General features: G+C 37.7%; 1 protein-coding gene across 4 annotated transcripts in view; it reads right to left on the bottom strand.

Annotated features, from left to right (window-relative positions):
- PIK3R1 (phosphoinositide-3-kinase regulatory subunit 1) overlaps positions 1-22,713 on the bottom strand; it is a 60,151-nt gene that overhangs the window by 28,002 nt on the left and 9,436 nt on the right. The window contains exon 1 of one of the 4 annotated variants that reach the window (XM_059492988.1): positions 19,266-19,391. The exons of 2 other annotated variants lie outside the window; for them this stretch is intronic. In XM_059492988.1, coding sequence (XP_059348971.1) covers positions 19,266-19,278 — 13 coding nt within the window. In that variant the 5' untranslated portion in view covers positions 19,279-19,391. Of the gene's footprint in view, positions 1-5,904; positions 5,922-19,265; positions 19,392-22,713 lie in introns of those variants that run through there. One more of the 4 variants, XM_059492987.1, reaches the window with a different exon arrangement.

A 22,713-nucleotide genomic window follows, 5' to 3' on the forward strand; every position in this document is an offset into this window, starting at 1 on the left:
AGTCCCACACAACTGTTCAGGCACTCTCCTCTGGTGGGATAGGGGTGAGAGTCAGAAGGGTAAAAGTGAGAAAAGGTTAGCAGATTGACGTTTAGATAGTTTAACAGGGAAAGCAAAAGCCACATACAAAAGCAAATCAAGCAAATCAAGGTATTAATTCATCTCATTGGCATGAAGATGTTCAGCCATCTCCAGGAGAGCAGGGTTTCATCACTGAGTAATGGCAACCTGGGAAGGCAAACACCATCACTTTGTGCATCTCCCACTTTCTTATTCTTCCCCCAGATTTAGGGCTGAGCAGTGCTCTGTGGTATGGAATGTCTCTGTGTCAGTTGTGGTCAGCAGTCCTGGCTCTGTCCCTTCTCAACTTCGTGTGCACTCCCTGCCTCCTCACTTGTGAGGTGGGGTCTGAAGCAGAAAAGGCCTTCACACTGTATAAACCCCACTCAGCAATAACTAAAATATCCTTGTACTATTAGCGCTGTTTCCAGTGTGAATCTGAAATGCAGCCCAAGGATAGCTACTATTAAGAAAATTACTTCTACCCCAGTCAAAACCAGCACAAATTTAAAAAACAGCAAGGAAGGGACAGAAGTTTGGAAGTGTAGAGAGACGAGGAGTGAAAGACAATAGTAGTAATACAAGTGAAGCGTACTGGCAAAAAGAAGGAAAATTATGGTACCATAATGATGGAAATACTTTCCTAACCCATTCATAACTGATGGTATTAGAAAAACATCTGTTAGTCATAACAGTTTAACTTAGGAGGCCTGGAAGATAACCATTCAGGAGTTTAGAAAGAGTTGCCTATGCAGATCTCTGCCCTGCTGATGCTTTTTAATGACTTGAGGAAAATAAGAACAACTCCCACAGATCCAAAGAGCTCTAACACCTGATACCATACTCTGCAAGGACAAATAACATGCCTACATGCTAGTGTCATTATAGGTCCTGGACAAAATAAAGAAAAACCTAAACCCAGGTGCATATAATGCAACAAAAGACAGCAGACAGCACTGTAATGAAGGATAATCTGCGCAGTTTTTTAGAAGATAGGTTCTTTCCTTAGTGACACCTTTGTGAGCTGAAAAAGGCCTATGAGTAGACATAATAAACTCCAAAATTCTGCCAGATAGTTGATTTAGTATAACACTCCGATTAAGCTAAATTCAATGCAAGCATGTTATATAGGTATATTAAGGTAGAACCAAGCTACTCAGGGAGCAAATGGACTTTTCAGCTTTTTCCATCTTCAAATCATTTTCAGATTCCATTTGGAACATCTCTTTTGTATCTGCTTAATGAACACAAGATGGGCTCAAATGGAAAATGCTGCACTCTAAGTAGCCTCTGCTGAGGCATACTGAAATACAGGCCAACAGATTTGTAATATTCATATCAGATGGTTATTTTCAACTCCAAACTATGTATCTATCTTATGATATGGACAAATCTATTGAAATAATAAATGAAAGATTGGAGTGATTTCAAAGGGTATGCTATGAAATTTCTCAGAATGTGAGATACCAGTAGACTCAAGTGAATGTTAAGGGCTTAAAATGGATCCCTTACATGGTAGCAGAGGAAGAATATGTTTTAGGAACAGAGCTTACATAAATTGACCTATGAAAGTAACTTTCTGGTTCCTGAGGGAGCTAGTTACATTTAATTCCTCCCTCTTTCATAACATCAACAAAAGTGCATCATCTCTGAACAAAGATGTTCATTTTCTAATTCGAGATGGAGGCAACATGCAGCCACAGTCAACAGCCTAAACTGAAACAGAGGAAAGAGACAAAGAACGATAAATAGAGACAGAGGATGGAAGTCAAAACTGACAGACAGATGGATCCTATCAAGTGACAGCTTGATGGTTCAGGGATGGCCCATCTAGGCTATTGAGCAGCACAGTGCTTTCTTCCATTAACCAAATTGTGCTTTGAAATGATGGCAAGACATCAACAAATACCTATCAAGAATATACAGAAATATTAGAAATATACCTATTAGAAAAATAATTCTAATTTCCACTTATGTAGACTTTCTACACAAGGGGCAGAGTCCAAGGAAAGCAAAGAGGAGAACCCAGCCACAGGGGAAGAAGCCCCTTACAAGGTGAAGACAATACAATACAGAAAACAGCTTGTCTCTGCAGACTTTACCTAAATTACCTAAGCAGAGAGGGCCTCTTCCTGCAGCCCTTTAGCTTAAAGCCAGGTTTTTATCATAATCTGTTACAAATATCTTTGTTGTAGAGTATTCATCAATCAGTAATATTCTTACTTATTGAAACCCTTTTGGAAGCTATGCATTTCCCTTTATATTTACACAAAATAAGTAATGTATCTACAAAACATGCCTATGCAAACAAAATGCTGCATTGCTTAAAATGAAAAGTTTCCAAAAGTTTTCTGCTAGCATAAAATATGCATTTTAGGAGTTCAGAGGATTGCTGATGTCTCTTCCTTTCTTTATCCCATTCCTTTGCAAAACTGGAAACTTATATAGCCAAAGACATTGCTGAACTTTTAGATATGACATGAGACTTCAAGTGAATGACAATGCCTTCCATAAATACATAGTATGTAAAATACTTGTGTATTTGACTGAATACTCAGGATATTCATCTCTCTTTTAAGCTCTGCAGCAAAAAGACACAAACAGGTCCAAAACCTGCAGTTATCAGCAACTTCGAAGTTAAAGAAGAAAACATCTAAGTCACATAGTTACAATGCTCAGCAATGTACAAGAAAAACATTCACTTCATCAGCATGCTGAAGACAGCATGAACAAATTAAAATAATTTAACCTCCCACCTGTTCTAGGATTTTCCACTCACTGTGCCACCTTCAATATAATTAGTGCACAACATCATACTGATGCTCAAATTTTGCTTCAAATTTCCCAGCTTTCGCACAAAATAGAAAATTAAGTTTGTTTAAAGGCAAAAGGCTTTACAAGACACATGTAGTCAGAAAAAAAAAAAAAAACCAAAAAACTCAACAGTACTCAAAGAACTGAAGCCACTTTATTACATTTATAGAGAAGACAGCCTAATTTGGGAAAAGTGTGCTTCAGTTTCAAAATGCTGAGGGGAAATCTCAGCAGCCAAACTAAGAAAACTGCACCTAATTTCTGGATTTTTTTTTTTACTCCAGGAGTCAGAATAGAAATTATAATTAAAGAAGTCCCTAGATCCTAGATTTTCTCCTGTGTACCAGGAGAAAACACAGAATGCATGTTAAGATTTGCAGTGGGAAAGGAAGACTTTTTAGATAGGTCAGTTTTAGTAAAAGACAACTGAAAAAAACCTCACATGCAACCTGCATTTAGTACCTGATTTCAAAGTTGACTTTTTCTTTGAAGAATGCTGTAGGGCAGCAAAGATGTTTGAAGAACCATATCCACTCTAAAGAATTTGGGCAAATTTGTAGATGCCTTTGCTAAAAAATCAGTTTTTCATTAAAAGCAATATTTCTCCCCAAATGCCTCTGTTTTGTTACTTTTTTTTCCCTTCCCTTAATCCCAGGGTCTCCAAAACATAACGGTTCTCAAAACTGATCGTAAGGAAGCTTACTTCACATTGTAAGGAAGTTTCTGATGACACTTTATAAAAGCTGGGTTTTCCACTAGCTCTATTTTTACCTTGCAACAGTGAGAATCAATGAGATGAACCACAAATCAAGAGTTCTCTCCAACCTGCAAACTCTTCCTTCTCCCTGTTACAGACAGGACTGAACAGCTCTAAGGCAATGGCAATGTGTGGAAGATGAGAGCATACCTTAGATTCAAGGGTTGCCAGCACAGCTACAAAGTGCAAGATGAAACCAGCACACAGCTGTACCTTTTGGAAGGGTTCTCAGTAAAAATATATAGAGTTAGTACCTGGCAATGACAAGTGGAAATTTAAAGCCGCAATTTGGCTTCAGATGATTCTGAGACATATCTTTCATTACTGCTAGAAGAAGAATGAAATTTAAAAACATATATAATAAAACCCCTTAAAATGTACAGTATGTACCATGAAAGGGAATTTAATTTCTAAATAATTACAGGAACTATATACTAACTCTACTTGAATTTAATTTTGAATTAAGACTACTCCACGAATGTTCTTATTTTTCCAGAAATGGCATTAAAGTTTGTGCATGCATTTTGCGCTTTTGTTGACAATACAGCTCTATATAAAAGTCTACTATTTGCGAGCTCATGTCTTAAGATGATCACAATACTTATGCTGCATGCAGATATACTCTTTATGTTAGTGGATACAAATTATCCATTAACATAATGATTTTCTATAGGTTTACACAGGTACCTTGTTTGGAAGTCATACAATAACTCCAGACATGAAAGGTTTTACCAGTATTTAAATCAGCTATATTAAACATTGGCATATTAATTAATGCAGAAGAAGAAATGCAAAGGTAAGGATCATGGTCAAGCAAGTTGTGATAATGCTCCAACAAGATTAGCCAACAAACTGTAAAGAAATGATGCCTGCTCAAGCACCTAAAGTACTTCTGCCAGCAGCACCATCCATATAATGCATTACCAGCTGTGGACAATGGGGGGTTTCCTACATAGTTCAATACCCATGCTTGCTATTGGAATTTCTGGGAAACACAGGAGCTTACTTTCTTGATTGAAATACTATTATTTCAGCAGTTATGTACTCTACTCTACGTATGGGAAATGGAATTCAATCAATGTGCCACTGTTATCATCCATCTTCCTTGAAACAGAATCTGGATTTCAATAAGGATTCATACTGTCTGAATTTAACAGCTTATCAGTATACAATGTTGAATTCTAGTGAAGATGCATTGGAAATGAGGGCAGTTTGGCAGTTCTGCAGGCGTTTCAGGCAGTGGTATATATTAAGCTGTCCCATGTACCCCTCCAGGGTGCTGGCTGCTAGTGACTCCCACATCAGAGACACCAGAGCTTGAGGACATTGTGCTGGGAACACAGCAAAAGCCATGCCTGTAGAAACACAAATTCAGACCCGGGAAAGCACTAGGAGGTACGCCATCATACAGATGATGGCACAACCTGAAGCCTTTCCTGGCCCTGTGGTGTCAGCTGGTACAGATGCTGAGCCTCAGCCATCACCACCCTCTCAGCACCTGCTGTAATCAGCTGGAGAAGAAAAGGCCACATGAGCCTCACATGAGCCTGAGTGAAAGAAGCCTTACTGACAAAAAACTCTTAATTCATAGTGAAAAGGAATTCTGTGATCTACTAAATGTTACTTTAAAAAGTAGTGATTCCTTGCAAAAAGTTTCCGTACAATAGTATGAAAGGCTAAAAAATCCCTCAACTCTTAACTCTGGAGAAATTTTCCACAGAAATCTGTGCTTTGGTTCAGTGTCAGACCAACACAAAAGATAAGTCTGGTATTAATTAAATAACAAGGAGCAACTCATTTGATTTGAAGAGCTCAGCCTTGCCTTGACATTTGCATTTTCAGAAAACCTAATTGTATTTACCAAAAGAACAATGCTCAGAACTGCCCAATTGCCATTAGCAAAAGGTTTTCACTGGGTAAAGATGAAAGACAAAAAGGTGAGAGTGAAGAGAAAGTCAGTGTTACTGTGTGTCTCAAATAAATCAAGGACTGGAACAGATAGCAAATTCAGCTGCAACTGTTGGTAGAGAATACTTCTTAGTCCCTACTGAGATGATTTTGTTTGGCTATAGTTAAATGCTACTTTCAATGGCTGAAATCACCATTTAAAGTGTCAGGAGGAAGAGCTGTTTCTCCAGTACTGGTTTCATTAGAAAGATTTTTAAAACACAACATCATTCATGGAAAAATATGAAAGAGACTTAAGCATCCATGAATTTGATACATCATTACAAGCAACTTAATAAGTCTGCCAACTATTACTTGTCTCTTACTTTTGTGAGATGTCATCATTCAGGCAGGGTGCAGACTCAGAATATCACAGAAGCCTTGGCAGTAGAGAAGACTAGATTCAGGAGAACTGAAGACAGGTGAAGAGTATTGCAGCACTAGAAAAAGAAATGGTCATGCCCACCAACACTATGAGCCTTTGAGCTCAGAAGAAGTCCATTTATTATGGAGGCAAAAAAATGTCTGAGACTCAGGATTTATTGTGATATGAATGACCCCAGTGCTATGAAAAGAAATATGGAAAATGATGCCTGCTGGTGACTTTAAATTACTGGGGTACAACTGCAAAGCAGAATGAAAATACTACCACTTTATAATCCTTGAATATTATGTACCCAGGACAGCCTGCTTCTTCCACTAGCTAACAGGTGTTGGGTATGAACTGGAGGACAAAGTGGTAACTTGATTTACATGTTTCCTTTTAACAGAACACTGAAGATTTTAGCCAGGAAATACAGATCTGTCCTGAGAATACAATTTATTACATCTGCTGTCATTCCTCTTTTTTCTCTGTCTTCAATGATGGAACATCTGAATAAAGCAGAACTGAATAAAGCCTTTCAAGGGCTTTAATGGCAACATTTAACTCTCATGGCAAAACAGTACTCCAAGACTTTCAGACTTCAAATATCTTTGTAAAGCATTCATAGTTCTGATGTGATCCTACATCAGTAACACCGAGTGACAACAACTTATCCAAGGGGCTTATTCCAAAACGAAGACAACAGCAGTTCTCACAAGCATGACCTACCTACTCGCCAGTCCCAGTGTACTGCCCAAAACAAAGCCAACATCTCCAGATTCCTCTGTGCAAGATAGGTACTAACACATAACCTATACCATTGAAAAAGGGACCTCAAACCGACTTTTATAGAAAAATGTACAAAACTTGTCATAATATTATGACACTTAATAGAATAAGGCAGTCATTTTTTCAGAAGGATAAACACACATATATTAAGATTGGGCCATTTATAGTCCAACCCACTAAATCTAAAAGGGTCAGAAAAAAACCTGAATGTTACTTCATTTTATCCTAATTACACATAGTACGTCAAAAAGACAAGGTTACCTGCATAAATCAATGTTGTAACTGAGACCTACTTTGCCTAGATGCTTCTCAGGGTTATCAGCACACATGGAAGCAATGCTGTGGTTGATAAAGTATCATGTGCATGGTGACTATGCAGGGAATTTTGGGGACCAGGAGAACTAATTCCTCTCTTCATTCCAGTTTATGAAGCTGTGCCAGCTGCACTCTCGGGGCTAAAAAGGACAAGGGGCGGCTATGTGAAAAGGGGTGAAACAAACCCTGGTAAATATAGATTACAAGAAAATAATTTGTAAAGAATAGATGGCAGGACTAGGAAGAAAAAATGTCTGATTAGATATTGAAAGTCTTACTCAATAAGATACCAATTCTCTGAAAGAAATCCAGGATCTTTTTACCCTTCTCTGTCACAAAAATGAATACTTGTCCTAGAGCTGCTGCATTATCAACAAAGAATTCCTCTAAGACAAAGCAAAATTTAAGTAGGGAAAGGAAGAACAAAGAGATTGTGTCTGGCTTGAGGAAAGTTTAGTTGCAGAGATAAGCAGAAAAACAAAACCACAAAGCAACATAGTATAGAGAACTTTATACGTGTGTCCTTTATAACAGTTTAATACTTTCAATAGTGGCTGATAATCATGTTTCATACTTATTAATTTAATATTTCATAAAGCCCTGTTTCTATCATCAGTTGAAAGGGAAGTGATAATGTCTGTACTGGGAAGAAACTCTGTATGTAATATTCTATCAGATTAAACCTCAATAACTTTATGAATTATGAGCTGTCAGACATTTTTCTCATCTGCTACAGAACATACTTCTTAGAAATAGAAGCTATAATTAAGACAACAGATGTTCTTTGTTGGCTTCATCTGAAGCATGGATAATTTTTTAAAAGCAGCCCATAGTTCAGACAGTATTCTGCTTCCCTCTATGGGTGAGCTTTTGCAACACTCTTTTTCCAAAAAGAATTGAATTTAATGGCTGCAACTATTTACAACTATTATTAGCATGATTAGAAAACATGAGCAGTACCATTCTGAGGAAAAAAAAAAACATTAAATAAGTAAAATGTGCCGGCATCAAGTACACTGCATAATGCCATATATAATGCATACATAGTTTTGCCAAAGAAACTCCTTCCCCCAAAAAGCAAGCAAGAGGTGGGAAAATCACTTCCTTATTCAACTCTTTTTTCAAGGATCTGTGAGATAAACAGAAAGAAAAAAATAAGCAATAAGCAAGAATGTACTAAAAGATGTCTTCTTCTAAGTAGAGGAGGCACTCAAAAAGCTGAGGAGGATAGAGTGTGGGTCAGGATATACTTAGCTGGAGCTGAAAACCAAACAGGCTAGCACTGGAACTTTGACACTGCTGGCTGCCAGGAGAGGCACATCTCACCACCCTCAAGTGGTCTGGAGCATTGGCACAGCTTGAGGCTTTTCATGCTTTTCTCAGGCGTGGCAGACTGGTGAATAATTCCTTCTTACCCTTCACTCTCAGGGATCAACCTAAGCCCTGTGTGACATGCAGGAGCACAGCAGTAGTAGTGTTCTCACATTCCCATGAGCATCCCTTTAAATGGAAGGACAGGTTAACATCTCTAAATAGAACAAGCCAGCATGGATTTCAGTGCATGATTCCAATGACAGAGGAAAAAAAATTAATAAGCTAACACCTGTTTTTCCTGTCTTGTTGACATCTGCAGGTTCCCTGCCAGCAGTTTTCAGTCAGAGAGATACCAGCAGATGAGAGGTAAGCTCTGATGTAGGTACCAAGTTACTACATCAACACATGCAAGGAGATGATAGACGACAGAAAAGAAGGAACAGGACAGGGTCAACTAAATAGCTGAAGCAATAAAGTGCAGAACTGCTTTTTTCATGAAGTGAGGCTTGTTATATTCCCTCCCCTTCCTTCAGGATGGCTGTTCCAGGACTAGAAAAGAACTGAGATCTGCAAGAATTTGAGTAACTCGGCCTGCTTAGTTCTCCTCAGAGACACTAAATGACAATTTCAGCTTCTGACAGTGGTTTGACATGAAACCGTACATACTATCAAGAAGGGAAATATATACCACCAAATGGTCAAGAGTAGTATTGATAGTGCTGGTGAGAGAACAAACAGCACATTCCACCAGCAGCTGCATCTTGTGACTTATTTATCAAGTTCCCAGTGCTTCAATGTTATTGTTGCCATTAAACATCCAGATTTTAGTGGTGGTACATAGAAGTCCTTATTAGAAAAAATTTTGATAGTTCTCAAAACAAAACCTACCTCACTGGCACTATGATTAACTAAGTATTCCCTTAGAACTGTTGCCAGCTGCCTTCCCACAAACTACCTCATTATTCCCAAGGATATTTATGCCATGATTTCTATTAACTTCTGCACTCTAGGCTTTTTTTTTTAAACTAAGTAAGACTGAAAATTCACTAAAAATATAATTTAGTGTAAAGTGACTAGATGTATGCTAATACATCTAGTATGTATTAGCAAAATTTACATGGTACTTTTGCTATTAGTCAAAGTTTACATGGTACTTTTGCTACAGTCACTCCATAAGGAATAAGCAGCAAAGCTCCCTCTGATGCCTGCCATACCACACAGACACATTAACAAAACTATATTATAAGAGCGTCAAGACCACCACCACCAAGGTCAAGCACTCAAAACTTAAGACCACAAAGAACTAAGGCTGCATGTTAAATTTCAGATCATGCTTTTGTCTCTTTTCATATAATGACATAGAATTTTCTCCATTAAATTACACTGCCCATTTCAGTGCACAAAGACCAGAGCTCTCAAGGGATAAAACTCAGCTGAAGAACTGAGTACTTCAGTACCTGGAATATTATCTAGACTGTACAAGGACACATGGTCATGCAGTAGGCTTATATTCTCCTGTTTATTTTCCTCTTCAAACCTGAATTTTCTATCATCTCCTCTTAGAATGGCTTCCCATGTAAAAGTACTATGGTCCACAATTTGTTCTTGAGTTCTTCCTAGCAAGTGGGAGAGGAAATACGTATTTGGTTTTTCCTGAAAACATTTGACACATAGGAAAGAGGCAGTTGCCTATCTTTTTAAGGGAAGGAATGCTGAGGTCCATCTCAAAAGGCACTTGAAAATTGTGGTTCTGGCTGACTAGTGGAAAGCCATAGTGAGACTATTTCAATGACCTCTATCAGATAAAACTGCATAGATAGAGCAAGTTCATGTGCTGAAACCATTTTCATTTAAAAAGTAGTAACATGTATTTTAAAAAGCAGTATCATGTCTGGTGCTATCCTACAAGGACTACTAATATCAATTCCCTTTCCCCATATAAATGGTGACAGTTAGAAACTGCAGTGCTCCAGCAGCATCTGCTCTTTGTAGCCAGGACAGGTCATGACGGTGGATGAACCTTCACTGTGAGATACCATGGTCACTGCAACACTGTTGAGAATGACCTGTCCTATCTCTAAAGGATCCTTGTTCCTTACTGCTGTGTCCTTTTTACCAGTAACAAAGTTTCTTATGCAGGGCAAACACGGGTCTGCGATAGTATCTCTGCTTGAGAAGAGCAGAATTTAAAGCATTCTCTTTTTATTCAATAACCATAATACATAAAAATTCAGGGCAGTATGTTGTTTTGCTCTGAAAGAATGCTTTGTTTTGTTACCTTTTTGCTGTGAAGAAACTAATGGGAGAAGAATGACAACAAATCCCTGTCAAACTATCCACAGACAAAAAAATCTAGAAGAAAAGAATAGGCTCTTCACAGCTGCAAGAAAAGATAATGCATATTACTATGCTTGAGAAGTCAAGTTGTTTAGATCTGGAAGATTTACATAAAAGAACTGGCAGAAGCTGCTGACAGATAAAAGTCAACACTGCTCCTTCATCTTTTGGGAATTGTGGGAAACATTTGTAAGTACACAGAAAGTTAAAAATAATGAGTGTACAGCAGTCACCCAGAAAAAAAATGCAAACAATGGCAACAGCTCTCCAGCACCACGACTTTTATTCAAAAATTGAATGTGTTTCCAATCAAATCAAACATGTTTCCTCCTCTAAAAAAAAAAAAAAAAGAAAAAATGAAAAGCTTAGAGCTGTAGCTGTAGCAACAGAATACAGCAATACAGCAATGCTGAAAGGCAGACTTATAAGAAAGTAAAACTGGGTTAATCCTTACAGCCATTAAACCATTGGGTGATCTGACATAGTTACAGAAACAACATTATTAGGAAAATCCTGGACTGAATCTATAGAGAGGTAATCCCACCATCCTCTTTACCTTCAGATGAAGAAGAAAACTCTAAGTCTATATGTAATAAGATTTTTTGACCCATATCATACTCCCGTGGAGATTTCTCTGCATAGCAGTATCAGTGTTATTTTCTTATTCCAATATATTTCATACTACCAAGATCCCAAACAAAAAAGATGTCATACAATATCAAGTACATGTACTTAATGCATGAACCTAAAGATCTCTCTTTCATTAATCATTGTTTCTTCACACTTCTCTTCTGAGGTAGCTTTAATTCAGACCTTAGCACTTAGGGAGACAAATGAATTTCATGAACTTTTACAAAGCTGTCAGGGCTCCAACTGGTTAACTAACTCTAACTGGCAAAAAACCTTCATTTGTGTACTGACCATCACACTGTGTTATGAAATTCACATAGTGTAAAACCTGTTTATAGAAAGTGTATAAGAAAATTGACAATGACAACAAAGATGGTGCTCATGAAAAACTGGCTGTTTTTACATCACCATTTGCAAGCCAAGGATTAACTGAAGTCAGGGTAAGAAGGTATGGAGCAGGATTTCAGTCTGCAGTGGGTGCATTCATTTGCAAAGAGACCAAAAACAAGAGACAAAGCCTCTCTAAGAAAACCTAAACACTTCAAATCCAAGAAATCCTTTTCTAACCTTACAGTGTTAGAGTGCCTTGTGGTCTAAAACAAAAAAAAAAGTCTCTCTCTTGAAAACCAGTGGTAGATGAGTGAGACTGAACAGAATAGGATGAAATAACTGAAAGAAAGATTTTTTAAGTGAACTTGGAAGGTGTAAGCTACAGAAGGGCAAAAATAGAAAAACATAAATCTGGTTAAGAACTGACAACATGTTCCTAATGATCTTTAGCTCAGGTGAATCAAATAAAAGCAGCTCTTTCATGGAGTAAATGAGGAGGCAGAAGCTCTTTTTAGGTCCTCTACAAAGACCCAAGAGATGAGCAAGAAGCATTTTTGATCCACTGCTTCCATTCCTTACTTCTGCTACTCAGCAGATGCCCTACACTGACCTACTCCAGCACAGTGGAATGTGCTGTAGACATTCTCCAACTTTCTTGTAGAAAATTCATGGGTAACAGGATCAATGCTATCTCTGAACTTAGAGGACTACTAAGTGTATACATGAGAATGACAAGAAAAACTAATGTCTTGAATATTTAAGTACTGCTCATGTACCACTCCTCTAGAGGTCACCCACATAAAACATATAAATCAGTTTTTCCACCATCCTGTGCCTGCCAGGAAAGTTAGCTGGTCTTCTAACCCATATCTGAAAATACAGTGGCATTATCTATCTATATATTTATCTCCATTTCCACATATGTACCAAGCTTAAAGCAAAAATCACTCAATTGACTTGGAATGTTGCTTATAGGATGCAATAAAGGAGTAAAAATACATTCCTGACTTGAGCAAGATGTGATCAAACATGTGAAAAGGCCTTCTAGCTATGACTCACTAAGAAATGGGTGGGGGATTGAGAGGCTGAAAGGCTGCTGGCTGACTGGAGTAAGCCTTCCTCCACACTGGCCAGCAAGGACTGAGAATTGTCTATTCTGTCAAAATGCCAGGTATATATTGCTTGTTTTCCTGCTACCCTACCGGGTGTGGGGGCTGGGGGAAAGAGAGAGAGAGAGAGAGAGAGAGAGAGACAGAGAGAGAGAGAGAGACAGAGAGACAGACAGAGAGAGAGGAAAGAAAGGAAGTCTTACATTCTTACATTTATGGTCTTTCTGTTATTGTGCTCCAGAGGAATCACTTGGTCATCTTGCCAGAAGAAAGAACCAGTTACCTTTATTCAGCCTTAGCAGAAGGGAACACATTTTCCTCATTTTGTTTGCCTTTTCAAATCTATCTATCTATCTATCTATCTATCTATCTATTGGCTATGCCAGAAGGCAAAAGGGTATCTCACTTGACTTCCAGAAGGAAAATAATTCCAAAAGAACCAGCTCTCTGCTGAGAACAGGAAAAAGAGGGATACATTAATTTTAAACTGACCTGATTTTTCTAAAACGCACATGACTCCTTGTTTTTAAGCACAGTTCATATGAACTGCCTGCATGAAGCTGGAAAAACTTGTCTCCTAAACAGTTCACATGTGGCAACTTCAGACAACTTTACTGAGGATTTTACAATATAAAGCTCCTCAAAAATGGCAGCAGACAGCTAGTCTAACTCATCTAAACTCTGCTATGCCACCACCGTGGACCTTTTTATTGCAGGACCTATTACCTCTCAAAGGATTCTAGTCTTTCATGGTAAATGTGCCACTTGTAATCTCTAAAATAATTTAGATGTATCAGTATGAGCAATCATCTCAACTCTGGCCTTTTTTAAAGGGAAATTCCCTTTTATTTTTGCTTTTTTGGTGGTTTGGGTTTTTTCAAATAGCATATTTCTTGATCTCTCAGGGGAGTCAGCCCTTCTGCTTCTCTTTTTCTTGTTTCAGTACATCAGTCTGCTTTTCACCTGTCAGCTTCCCATACTTCAAACCTTGCTCTCAAACTGAGAAGTAAGTCTTAGGGGACAGAGCAAGGTGGCTGGTTATTCTATAATGGCATTCAGGTAGGAGTGAGCAATACAAAAAACCAAGTCAAAATGCTACTCTGTGTTGCCTTAGGTTGAGGAGCAAGACATCAAGAAAGTCCAATGCCACAGGTGTACACTTCTCTAGCTACACATACTCAACTTGCTCGTCTGCTGATTACAAAGCATTGCAGGATAGTTTCGTTCCAAACTTGAATGCATAAAGACTGGTTTGGTTGGGAGTTTATTTTATTTTTTTCCCAGAATAGCTACAAATTACATATCGCCAAATTAAATGCAGAAATTTAACATCTACTGGGAGTCAACAGTGGAGTTTTGAGTCATGCTAATAAAGAGAAGAACAAAGTTTCATAGCCTATTATAGCAGCCACCTATGTCACAGTCTGACAGTGCTCTGTAAAAATCCTAGACAAACTGTGATTTTTTTTTTAATTTGAGTCAGAAAATAAGCATGGATTAAAGATTTCTGACAAGCTGCAAATAGGTAACCAAATAATACTTAGCATGATAAAAAACACAGTATTTTCCAGAACATTAACTTCATACTGAAATAAGAGAATTTCATGTTTTTACTTCTGCATGGCTATCAACTTGAGCCCAATAGAACAAATTGGAACCATATTCAAATCTATTTTTTCCTGCTGGCTTTATAGCTTCCCCACGCTTTCTGCACATTACATGTTCCCTCTCTTTTGCTCTCAGCATTTGGACTCTCTCCTTCAGGCATTCTGTAATCCTGCCAGCCAAAGAGCTTTGCTTTTAGTGAGTAGATCTGCCAACTTAAACACCAGTCTCCTAAGGCAATCAAATAATGAAACACACATGTATGTACTTGCACATAATCTGTCAAATACCTCTCTAGCCCACTACAAATGATTTTTGCAATCTGGGGTTTTCAGAGGAGCATGCATACATACATAGTTTTCAAAGATCAAATGCCATGGCTCTCCAGAGTTCTCTCTTGTTTGTACACTCAAACCCAATGAGCCTGCAATTTCCATATTAACATCTAAAGATATGAAAAATGAAAAACTTAAAAACAAAAAGATCTTTGTGCAGAAAACTTCATAGGGAGTAAGAGCAGAAAACTTCATATGGAGTAAGTATACCCTTCAATTTCTCCAATTTGGCAGAAGTCTCCTGCAAGACAGCACAGATTCCTCCATGGCAGAACACTCTTTCCACGTTTCTAGTGCATCTGGAAAGTTAATGAATAACCATTCCAGGTGTCAAGAGTATTTTTCATACCTCCCTCATTACTCATCTGTCACCCACACTTGATGTCTTGACTTCCACTTTCTAAACTAGTGTTTCCTGAACGAGGAATCTAATGTATGATGCTAGCAACAGAGTAGCCCAGGAAAAGCTTTGAACTTTGTCATACTAGGATAAAATTGTGCTGCCACACCTCTTGATTAATTAAGGTTGCAGCTTACTACATGGCAAGATAAAGACGGGAGCAAAGGCATCTTTCAAGGAAGCAAGTTATTGATTAGTATTACAAGAGCAAAGATCTAGTTCCCAGAATGGTAATTTACTATGTAATGTCACCATTCACAAAATATTCCTGTATTGTGAATCACAACTATGATACAACAACATCTCAAAACTAATAGAGATGCACCATAAAAACCTAAAGTAAGAGGTGCTTAAAACATGTGTCACTGAAATGTTCTATTGCAAGGCATGTCTAACAGGAACAACAAACTACTGAGAATTTGAAACTCTGGATTTGCAAAGTCATGGAACAAATAAGCCAACACTAAATTATGTTACCATATATGTTGAATCTGTGCATTCACGTTCTAGTAATTATTTTGATTTTGATGCTTATATTTGGATTCCAGCTGGTGCAGGAAGAGGCATGCCAGGAAGATTTGTTCTGCAAGGAATTGTTTTGGACATCCAGTACATAGTAACTGAAGCCAGACACGGAGTGAGAATATGGTACTCACTCCTTGTGACAAATAAAGATTTGCAGAGTCAAACCTAATCCATTTCTGGTTCCTGGGTTTATTTATCTCAGTGAAGTGTAACTGCTAAGGTCCTCATATGTTAAGAATTTTTAAGAGTTACTTCCTAGGTTCACATTTTTGAAGTGAAATGTACATGGCATGAAGAGATTAACCTTAGACTATCCTGAAGCAATAGGTTTGTTTGTTTGGTTGTTTTTTTAATTGTCTGTTTTGTTTACCTTATTCCTTACAGGAACGATGATAGCACCTTTGCTCACAAAAGTGTCCTAAAGATGACTTAGTACTTGTCATTATGAAGTTCTGTGAAACACTAATTAGTCATGTCATTGGAAAGAGCACAAGTATCAATGAAAAAACCTGTTTCCAGAGAGAAGGTTGAAGGCTGTGAAGAACAGGTGGCTTAATACTAGGAACTGATCAACCTGAATTAAGCAATCTTAATTCAGTGAAGACCTTGGAAAAAAGAAAGCAAGAATAAATGGGGGAAAGGGTGAGACAACTATATCAATAAAAAAAATTGCATCAGATGGTATACACTGAAAGAAGCTGTACTTTTATGTATAAACACAAGATTTAGATGCAGTTTTGAAACCCTAATGTTCTCCTACTGTAGTATGCAGCTCTGTGTCTATACACACATACATCAAGGTGATAAAACTCTGTATTTATTCTGAGTATAATAATTTGTTACAGTAAAAGAATTTACAAATAAAACTGTCATCATATCACTTCCTCAATTATAAGAAACCCTATTACTATCACATTATTACCCAAACAGGCAGCCCTAAGGAAAACATCAGCCCTGCCAAAGTATCTATCACCCTAGAGCAAATTTTTAACAAGTATCAGTGAGGAGTTCTGAATATATAGGAAGAAAATAACCTTGTCAAAGCAGTTTCTATACTGTCATCACCAAATACAATTAAATTTATGTAGTTTCCTAAATGAAAACATTTTACTACTAAATTCACAATTCTTATCATGTGCTGGATACTAAAGGGATAAAAAGTTAAGTAATCTACACTAAATATGTACAAAGGAAGCAGTTTGGACTATTTAATAACAGGCTTTAAATTCATCTAGAAGTTAGGAGCTTCAAGCAGGAATAACAGGGTGAAATTACATGCCCTACATTAGCCCAGGACCTCAGAAGAGATGCTCACAAGTCCCTTACTTGTTTTCAAAATTTATGAAAGGACAATCAGACTCTGCTCTTTACACCAGTGTTTGTAGTGTAGTATTTAATGCACATTCATATTCTATGAATCTGGTATACTGGAATCTCTTCCAAAAAGAGATAAGATTTGTGCTCCAAACACTAAAAGTGTTGTGAATTTTGCCAAAAAGAACTAAGAACTATGTGATTTTTCCCAATGCTGCTAAATCTTGACTATAGGTCTGATCCTGTTCCTTCTGAAGTCGAGATGGGTTTTGCCACAAATTTAAGAGAAAGTAGCATAGTAACTTATGGCTTTGTGTATGAACAAGTTCTTGAAGTAAAGGAAAAAAAACCCTCAATCATGTAGAGTATTTTCAAGAACATCAGTACTTTACAATAATTTTATTTTTAGTTTGCATCCAAAAGGATTTTGAAGAAAGGATTTTAGTACTCTATTTAGAACAGAGCAGCTCACATTAACAAGCATGGGCATGTTCCATCCAAACTACTAGACAATTTACCACCGTATTTGATTGACTGGCTATTTAGTTCAAACAGACATTGAGAATTAAAAAACAAAACCCACACAAAACCCCCCCAACAAAACAACCATACTCATCTAATTGGCATGTTCTTACTGTGTCATAATAAAACTCTACATATTTGTCTTAGAGGAAACATCTGGAGAAAAAGCATAACAGTTGGTAACTGTCTTCCCCTTTTTTGCTAAACTGTTCATGCAACTCAAAGTCCTGCATTCTAAATCACTCTGGAAGTCAGCAGCAGCCCACTAGCACCTTCAGTGAAGGTTTTAGTATCAAAAATAGATGAGACTTTCAATTTGCTAAGAAGCAAGATTTAATGCTAGTTGCTCTGTAGTAAACATTGTTCAACCAGTGGTTTAATATTATTCCCAAATCCTGACAATAATGAGATTGTGAAAATCTCTTATTTCATGTAGGGGACTGCAGTTTACACAGGCTACCAGAAAGTTTTTAGAACTGTAAGCACTAAGTTTGATCCAAGAAGTAGTCAGAAAAACATGGAAGTTGCAGGGAACACTAATTTTTCAACCAACAGTAATTAATTATAAATACAGCAAAGAGAATTCAAACATTCATCACTCTGTGCCCTTAAGAAGCCCTCATTCAATGAACAGAGGTCCTATTTTTGGTTCTTTCAGAAGAAATTTTTGCTACTTGCTGTTTAGAATTTGTTCCTTAAAATTCTATCATTTGGCCAGGCCAGATTACAAGGATGACTAGAAAAATTTTTATGGCTAGAACAGGCTTGCACTGGAGCAAAAAAGGCCTCCCTTAATTTTCTTATTAAGGAAATTACTTATTTGGGCTACTGACTTATTTAGGCTATACTCATCTGGCTTCAGAACAATTGAGTAGATTTGGACTGGCCAGAATATATTGTTAACTGTACTTAAACATCTGTACAGATTTTACTCCAAAGTACCTAAAACAAGCCTTCACAGAATACCCATATACCAGCAGAGACTGAAAGGCCAAGCAACAGATCACACCTCGCTGCACCCCATGGTGTCCTGGCACCTCACAACTCTTGGCAGATCACATCAGGTCAGATGTCTCTCATGCATGTGCCAGTCAACTAAGAGCAAAGCAGGAAATGATGGAGGGTTTTGCCACAGTCTCTGTTGCTCCTCACCTGTGCCAAGCAGCTGTGTCTTGGCAAGGAGACAATTCAAGGGTAAGGTTGAAAACACAAGTGACGTTTTCCTGCTCCCTGCATCCAAGCGCAGCACATGAAAAATTGCAGTGAAATTTTCATGACAAAATAGCACCAGAGGACTGGAATTTGTGCTCACAGTGTCGAACACCATGTGCAAATATGAAAGCGACTGAAAATTTTTCCCCTTAACTGCTTATTTCTGAAATGTTCCTGGATAGAGAGATAATGAAACCACATACAGCTGTGCAGCCTTATCTACTATGATGCATAATTAGTGGTTTCTTTCATTAATTCCCTAATTTAAGTGCCTTCATCTACCTCCAGCAAAAAAGAGCTGAGGAAGAGGACTGGGAAATAAAAAAGAGTAACCTCACAAACTAAGAGGCTTCTCCTTGAGAGAGACAGCTGGAGAAGTTGTAACATGCTTTGGAACATTGATTTGCAGTGTACCATTCAAAAGTTTCTTTGCCAAGAATAGTCCTCCATGCTTATCTGCTTATCTACCAATGTTATCCAAGCAGGATGAAGAGATCTTGGAAAAATAGGTGATAGCATTGAAGTTTTCTCTCCTGACCCCAACAAATAAATTCCACTGTTATATCTGTAAACAAGACATACAAACCTGGTGCAGCCATGCCTTCTGCTAGGTTGTCGTTGTAACTCTATCCCAGCACAAACCAGCTCAGAGGTGCATTCCCTCTCGAGACTACAGATCTCAGGTTGCAATATGCTTCCTTTCTTCCCAGGTGGCGAGCAGGAGGCTATGGAACTGGAGTGTTCAAACATGATGCATCCAACAAATACAACTCCAGAGAGAAGAAAGAGCAAGGTAGAGACCACTTGAATTAAATGTTCTAGAGTGGAATAATTTGGCTTTTTGCCACTACCTTTACAACCTAAGGTGTGCATGTGTTTTACAGGAAAGCATCAAAATGTTCAAGGAAAGTAGAGCTTAACTTTGTTTTTCTAAAACACACACAATAAAAAGAAAAAAAAAGGCAAAAACCCACAGAGAAAAATCAACCCCATCTATTTTACTGGAAAGATACAATTGCTGCGTCGTAAATGGACTCAAAGTAACTGCCATTCCTGCAAGAGGTCTCCCTTCTGCAGGAGCATCTTCCTGTCCCAGATGCCACCAAGTGATTTGCCAGCAGAGATGGAAACTGGCATGTTTAGACCTACCAAAGGCAGATCTTACTTCTTGCTCTCAATGTCCACAACCTCCAGTGAAGAAATTATCTCAGATACTGACCTCTGGGAAATGTTCTAGCATAGCAAATGATGAAGAGCACATACAAACATTAGTGGATTGAATGAGAAAATTGTCTGACAGCTAACTAAATTGTAAAAGACATTTTTCACTATTCATGTCATAGTTTACATAGTAGTTTTGAAGTAAGAGACAGTCTCAAAAGACATTTTTGAAGTGTAGAAACCATATGCAATCACATCTTTCCCTGGATCAAGGCAGTAGTGAGTTTTTGAAAATCTGCCTTGTGAATCTTGTTACCTGAAAAGCCATCAGCTTAAATATAATTTTTTAATGCTGTTTTACATACAAACTATTTTATAAAGTGGGTCAACATGTGAAAATAAGGAACAAAATTTAGGTGCTACCCTTGTGGACTGCAGCATACAGCATTTATAAAAGACTGAACAAAAAGCAGTCTCATTAGTACAAAAGGTTACACCTGCTAACACTTTATGAAAAGATTTCAGGCAATGTGCAAGGGTGCAGGCATTTCTACAAGACAGTAGAAAAAAGAAAACAAACAAAAACAAAAACCCTAGCAAAAAAATCTACACAAGCACCTTCTCTTAATGAAACCATCATAAAATAGAATTGCATTTTAGACGTGTATTTTGATGAAGACATGAACAAAAGTTAGCAACTATTAACCAACTATTTTTTTAAGCCAGAAATTCTCTTTAAGTTCTCTCAAGCACTTAGATTCTTACCAAAGTATTCTCAGGACTTAATACCCTTCTCCAGTATGAAAATAAAGAAGTTCTTTGTATTCTAGACTTCAGATTGATTTCATGGATGTTCATCATGGAGAGTGGCTTTGGTAAGACGCAGATGTGAAACAGTGCACAGCCAGCTGCAGTTACAGACTTGTGTTCTTTCACACAAGAAAATCTGGATGCATATATGGCATCACACAACTATTTAAGTGGGCACGGTTATTTGCTCAGGGTGCTGAATGATCCATTCTTGGCAAACACTTAGTACCGTGTATTGCTAAAACTCACAAACTGATGTTATCACATGCAAGCCTAAGTAACAACTATTTGCTAACCAGTGAAGGTTTTTTCAGATGTTCCTGGATCACAGCTACAGGACAAAGATGATTCCAATAAGAGTGTAGGCCAATTCACCTTTGCCATGCTTTACATCTGCCCCAGTTTTCATGTCAGCACAAGGTATTAGCAGACTAAATCAGTATAACAGAAGGCTAAGAAAATGTAAGCAAAGTCACTCAACGTAGTGACGCCTTTGTAATCACAGAAAGGCATATTAAAATAAGTATGACACAAAACAGACAAATATTTGTTACAGCAGCTAAACAGGAGTGTCTTATTATTTCAGCTTCTTAATGCAAAAATGTGTAAAATAATGTGTTAGATTAATTAGATTGATACAGTCAGGGAAAAAAGATTCATTTCAGTAACACAAGCCTTTTCAGTCTAAGATCAACCTTGAGGATTAAAAGGGGGTTCTGTGTACTCCAAGCGATATATTTTTCACAGGAATATCTATTTTTCAATTCAAGAATAATTTTAAAAAGCTCTCTCTCTCACTTTAATTTTTATCCTGTGAGGATTAAAATGTAACATGGAAGACAGTGTGTTTGAAGGTCCTTCCTCCCTCTTGCTTCCTTCCTCCTGTACCAGCAGGTGGGGCCACGCATCAACCATGAATTTGCCCAGGCCCTCTCTCCACGTGCAGTTTGTACTCAAACTTGCAAAGCCTATCCCTGTGCTTCCTGTGGTGCTTATAAAGGCTTTTTTAGTTATTATCAACCCTGATATTATCGCTGTGAAAAAAAAATGTTCTATCTCACTTCAGTGGAGCTTGCAAAAATCTTTGCCATCATCAGTGATAAAGCAGTTGGCAAGGACTCTGTTTTCAGATGCATGCACTTATCTGGCAACTAGAAATTTGCCTAGAAGTGTTATCACAAGCAGCCAGCAAGGCTTTACAGCAGGAACTTGCCCCATTTCCCAGTGCAAGTCAAACTCAACTGACGTGAAAATTCATGTCTGCAATGAAGTTCTGACAACTGCAGCAGGGCAAAGGCTTATACTCCAACTGGTTCTAAAAAGAAAGAATTCAAGGGCTCTGGCTTGAATGGTAAATATATTTACCATTTGTATATGTCATGAGATAGTGGCTCATGATCTCATAATTTCCTTTTTCCATTTGCCTAAATCATCCAAGATGACTGTTTTCTTGCCAATGGAGGCTCCAGGTTCACTGCATTTCACTCACTCTTATGTCCCTCAATACACAAATCTGAGTAATTTTCACAAATGGATCGTTACACTTTAGAGCAAAATTAAAGGAACAAATCCTACAACACACTCGGTTAAACCATGCACAAACGGTTTTATGCCCTCTGTCAGTTTGGAACTCTATCAGATATTGCATAACCTGGTTGGTGAAAGGAAAGAGTTTCCAAATGTTATGTGTCATTATCTTTGTGTAACTTGATGATCTGTATCTATTCTAGAAGAAGAGTGAAAAAGAGTTTGGACTTTTTCTTTAAAAAAAAAATCTCTTTTATAGTTTCACCACAAGAAGGAAGAGCTTCAGATTATTTTTAGGCTCAAAATCAGCTGAAATAGTACAAAGTGTCAACATAAACAACCCTTTTAAGTTATACAGGAAGTTACAGGAAGTGCCAAAACAGCAAACCAGACAAATTATTCATATAAAGTTTTGGTCTGCCCTTCTGCAATCTGATCTTCATTTCAAAGTGAGAATTTAGCATTCTGAGTTAAATCTGTATTTCAGTCCATAAATCAAAGCTTAATGCTCCAAAGTATGCTTAAGATCAGCCTTC

Source organism: Ammospiza nelsoni, chromosome Z, assembly GCF_027579445.1.
Source record: "Ammospiza nelsoni isolate bAmmNel1 chromosome Z, bAmmNel1.pri, whole genome shotgun sequence".
NCBI lineage: Eukaryota > Metazoa > Chordata > Aves > Passeriformes > Passerellidae > Ammospiza > Ammospiza nelsoni.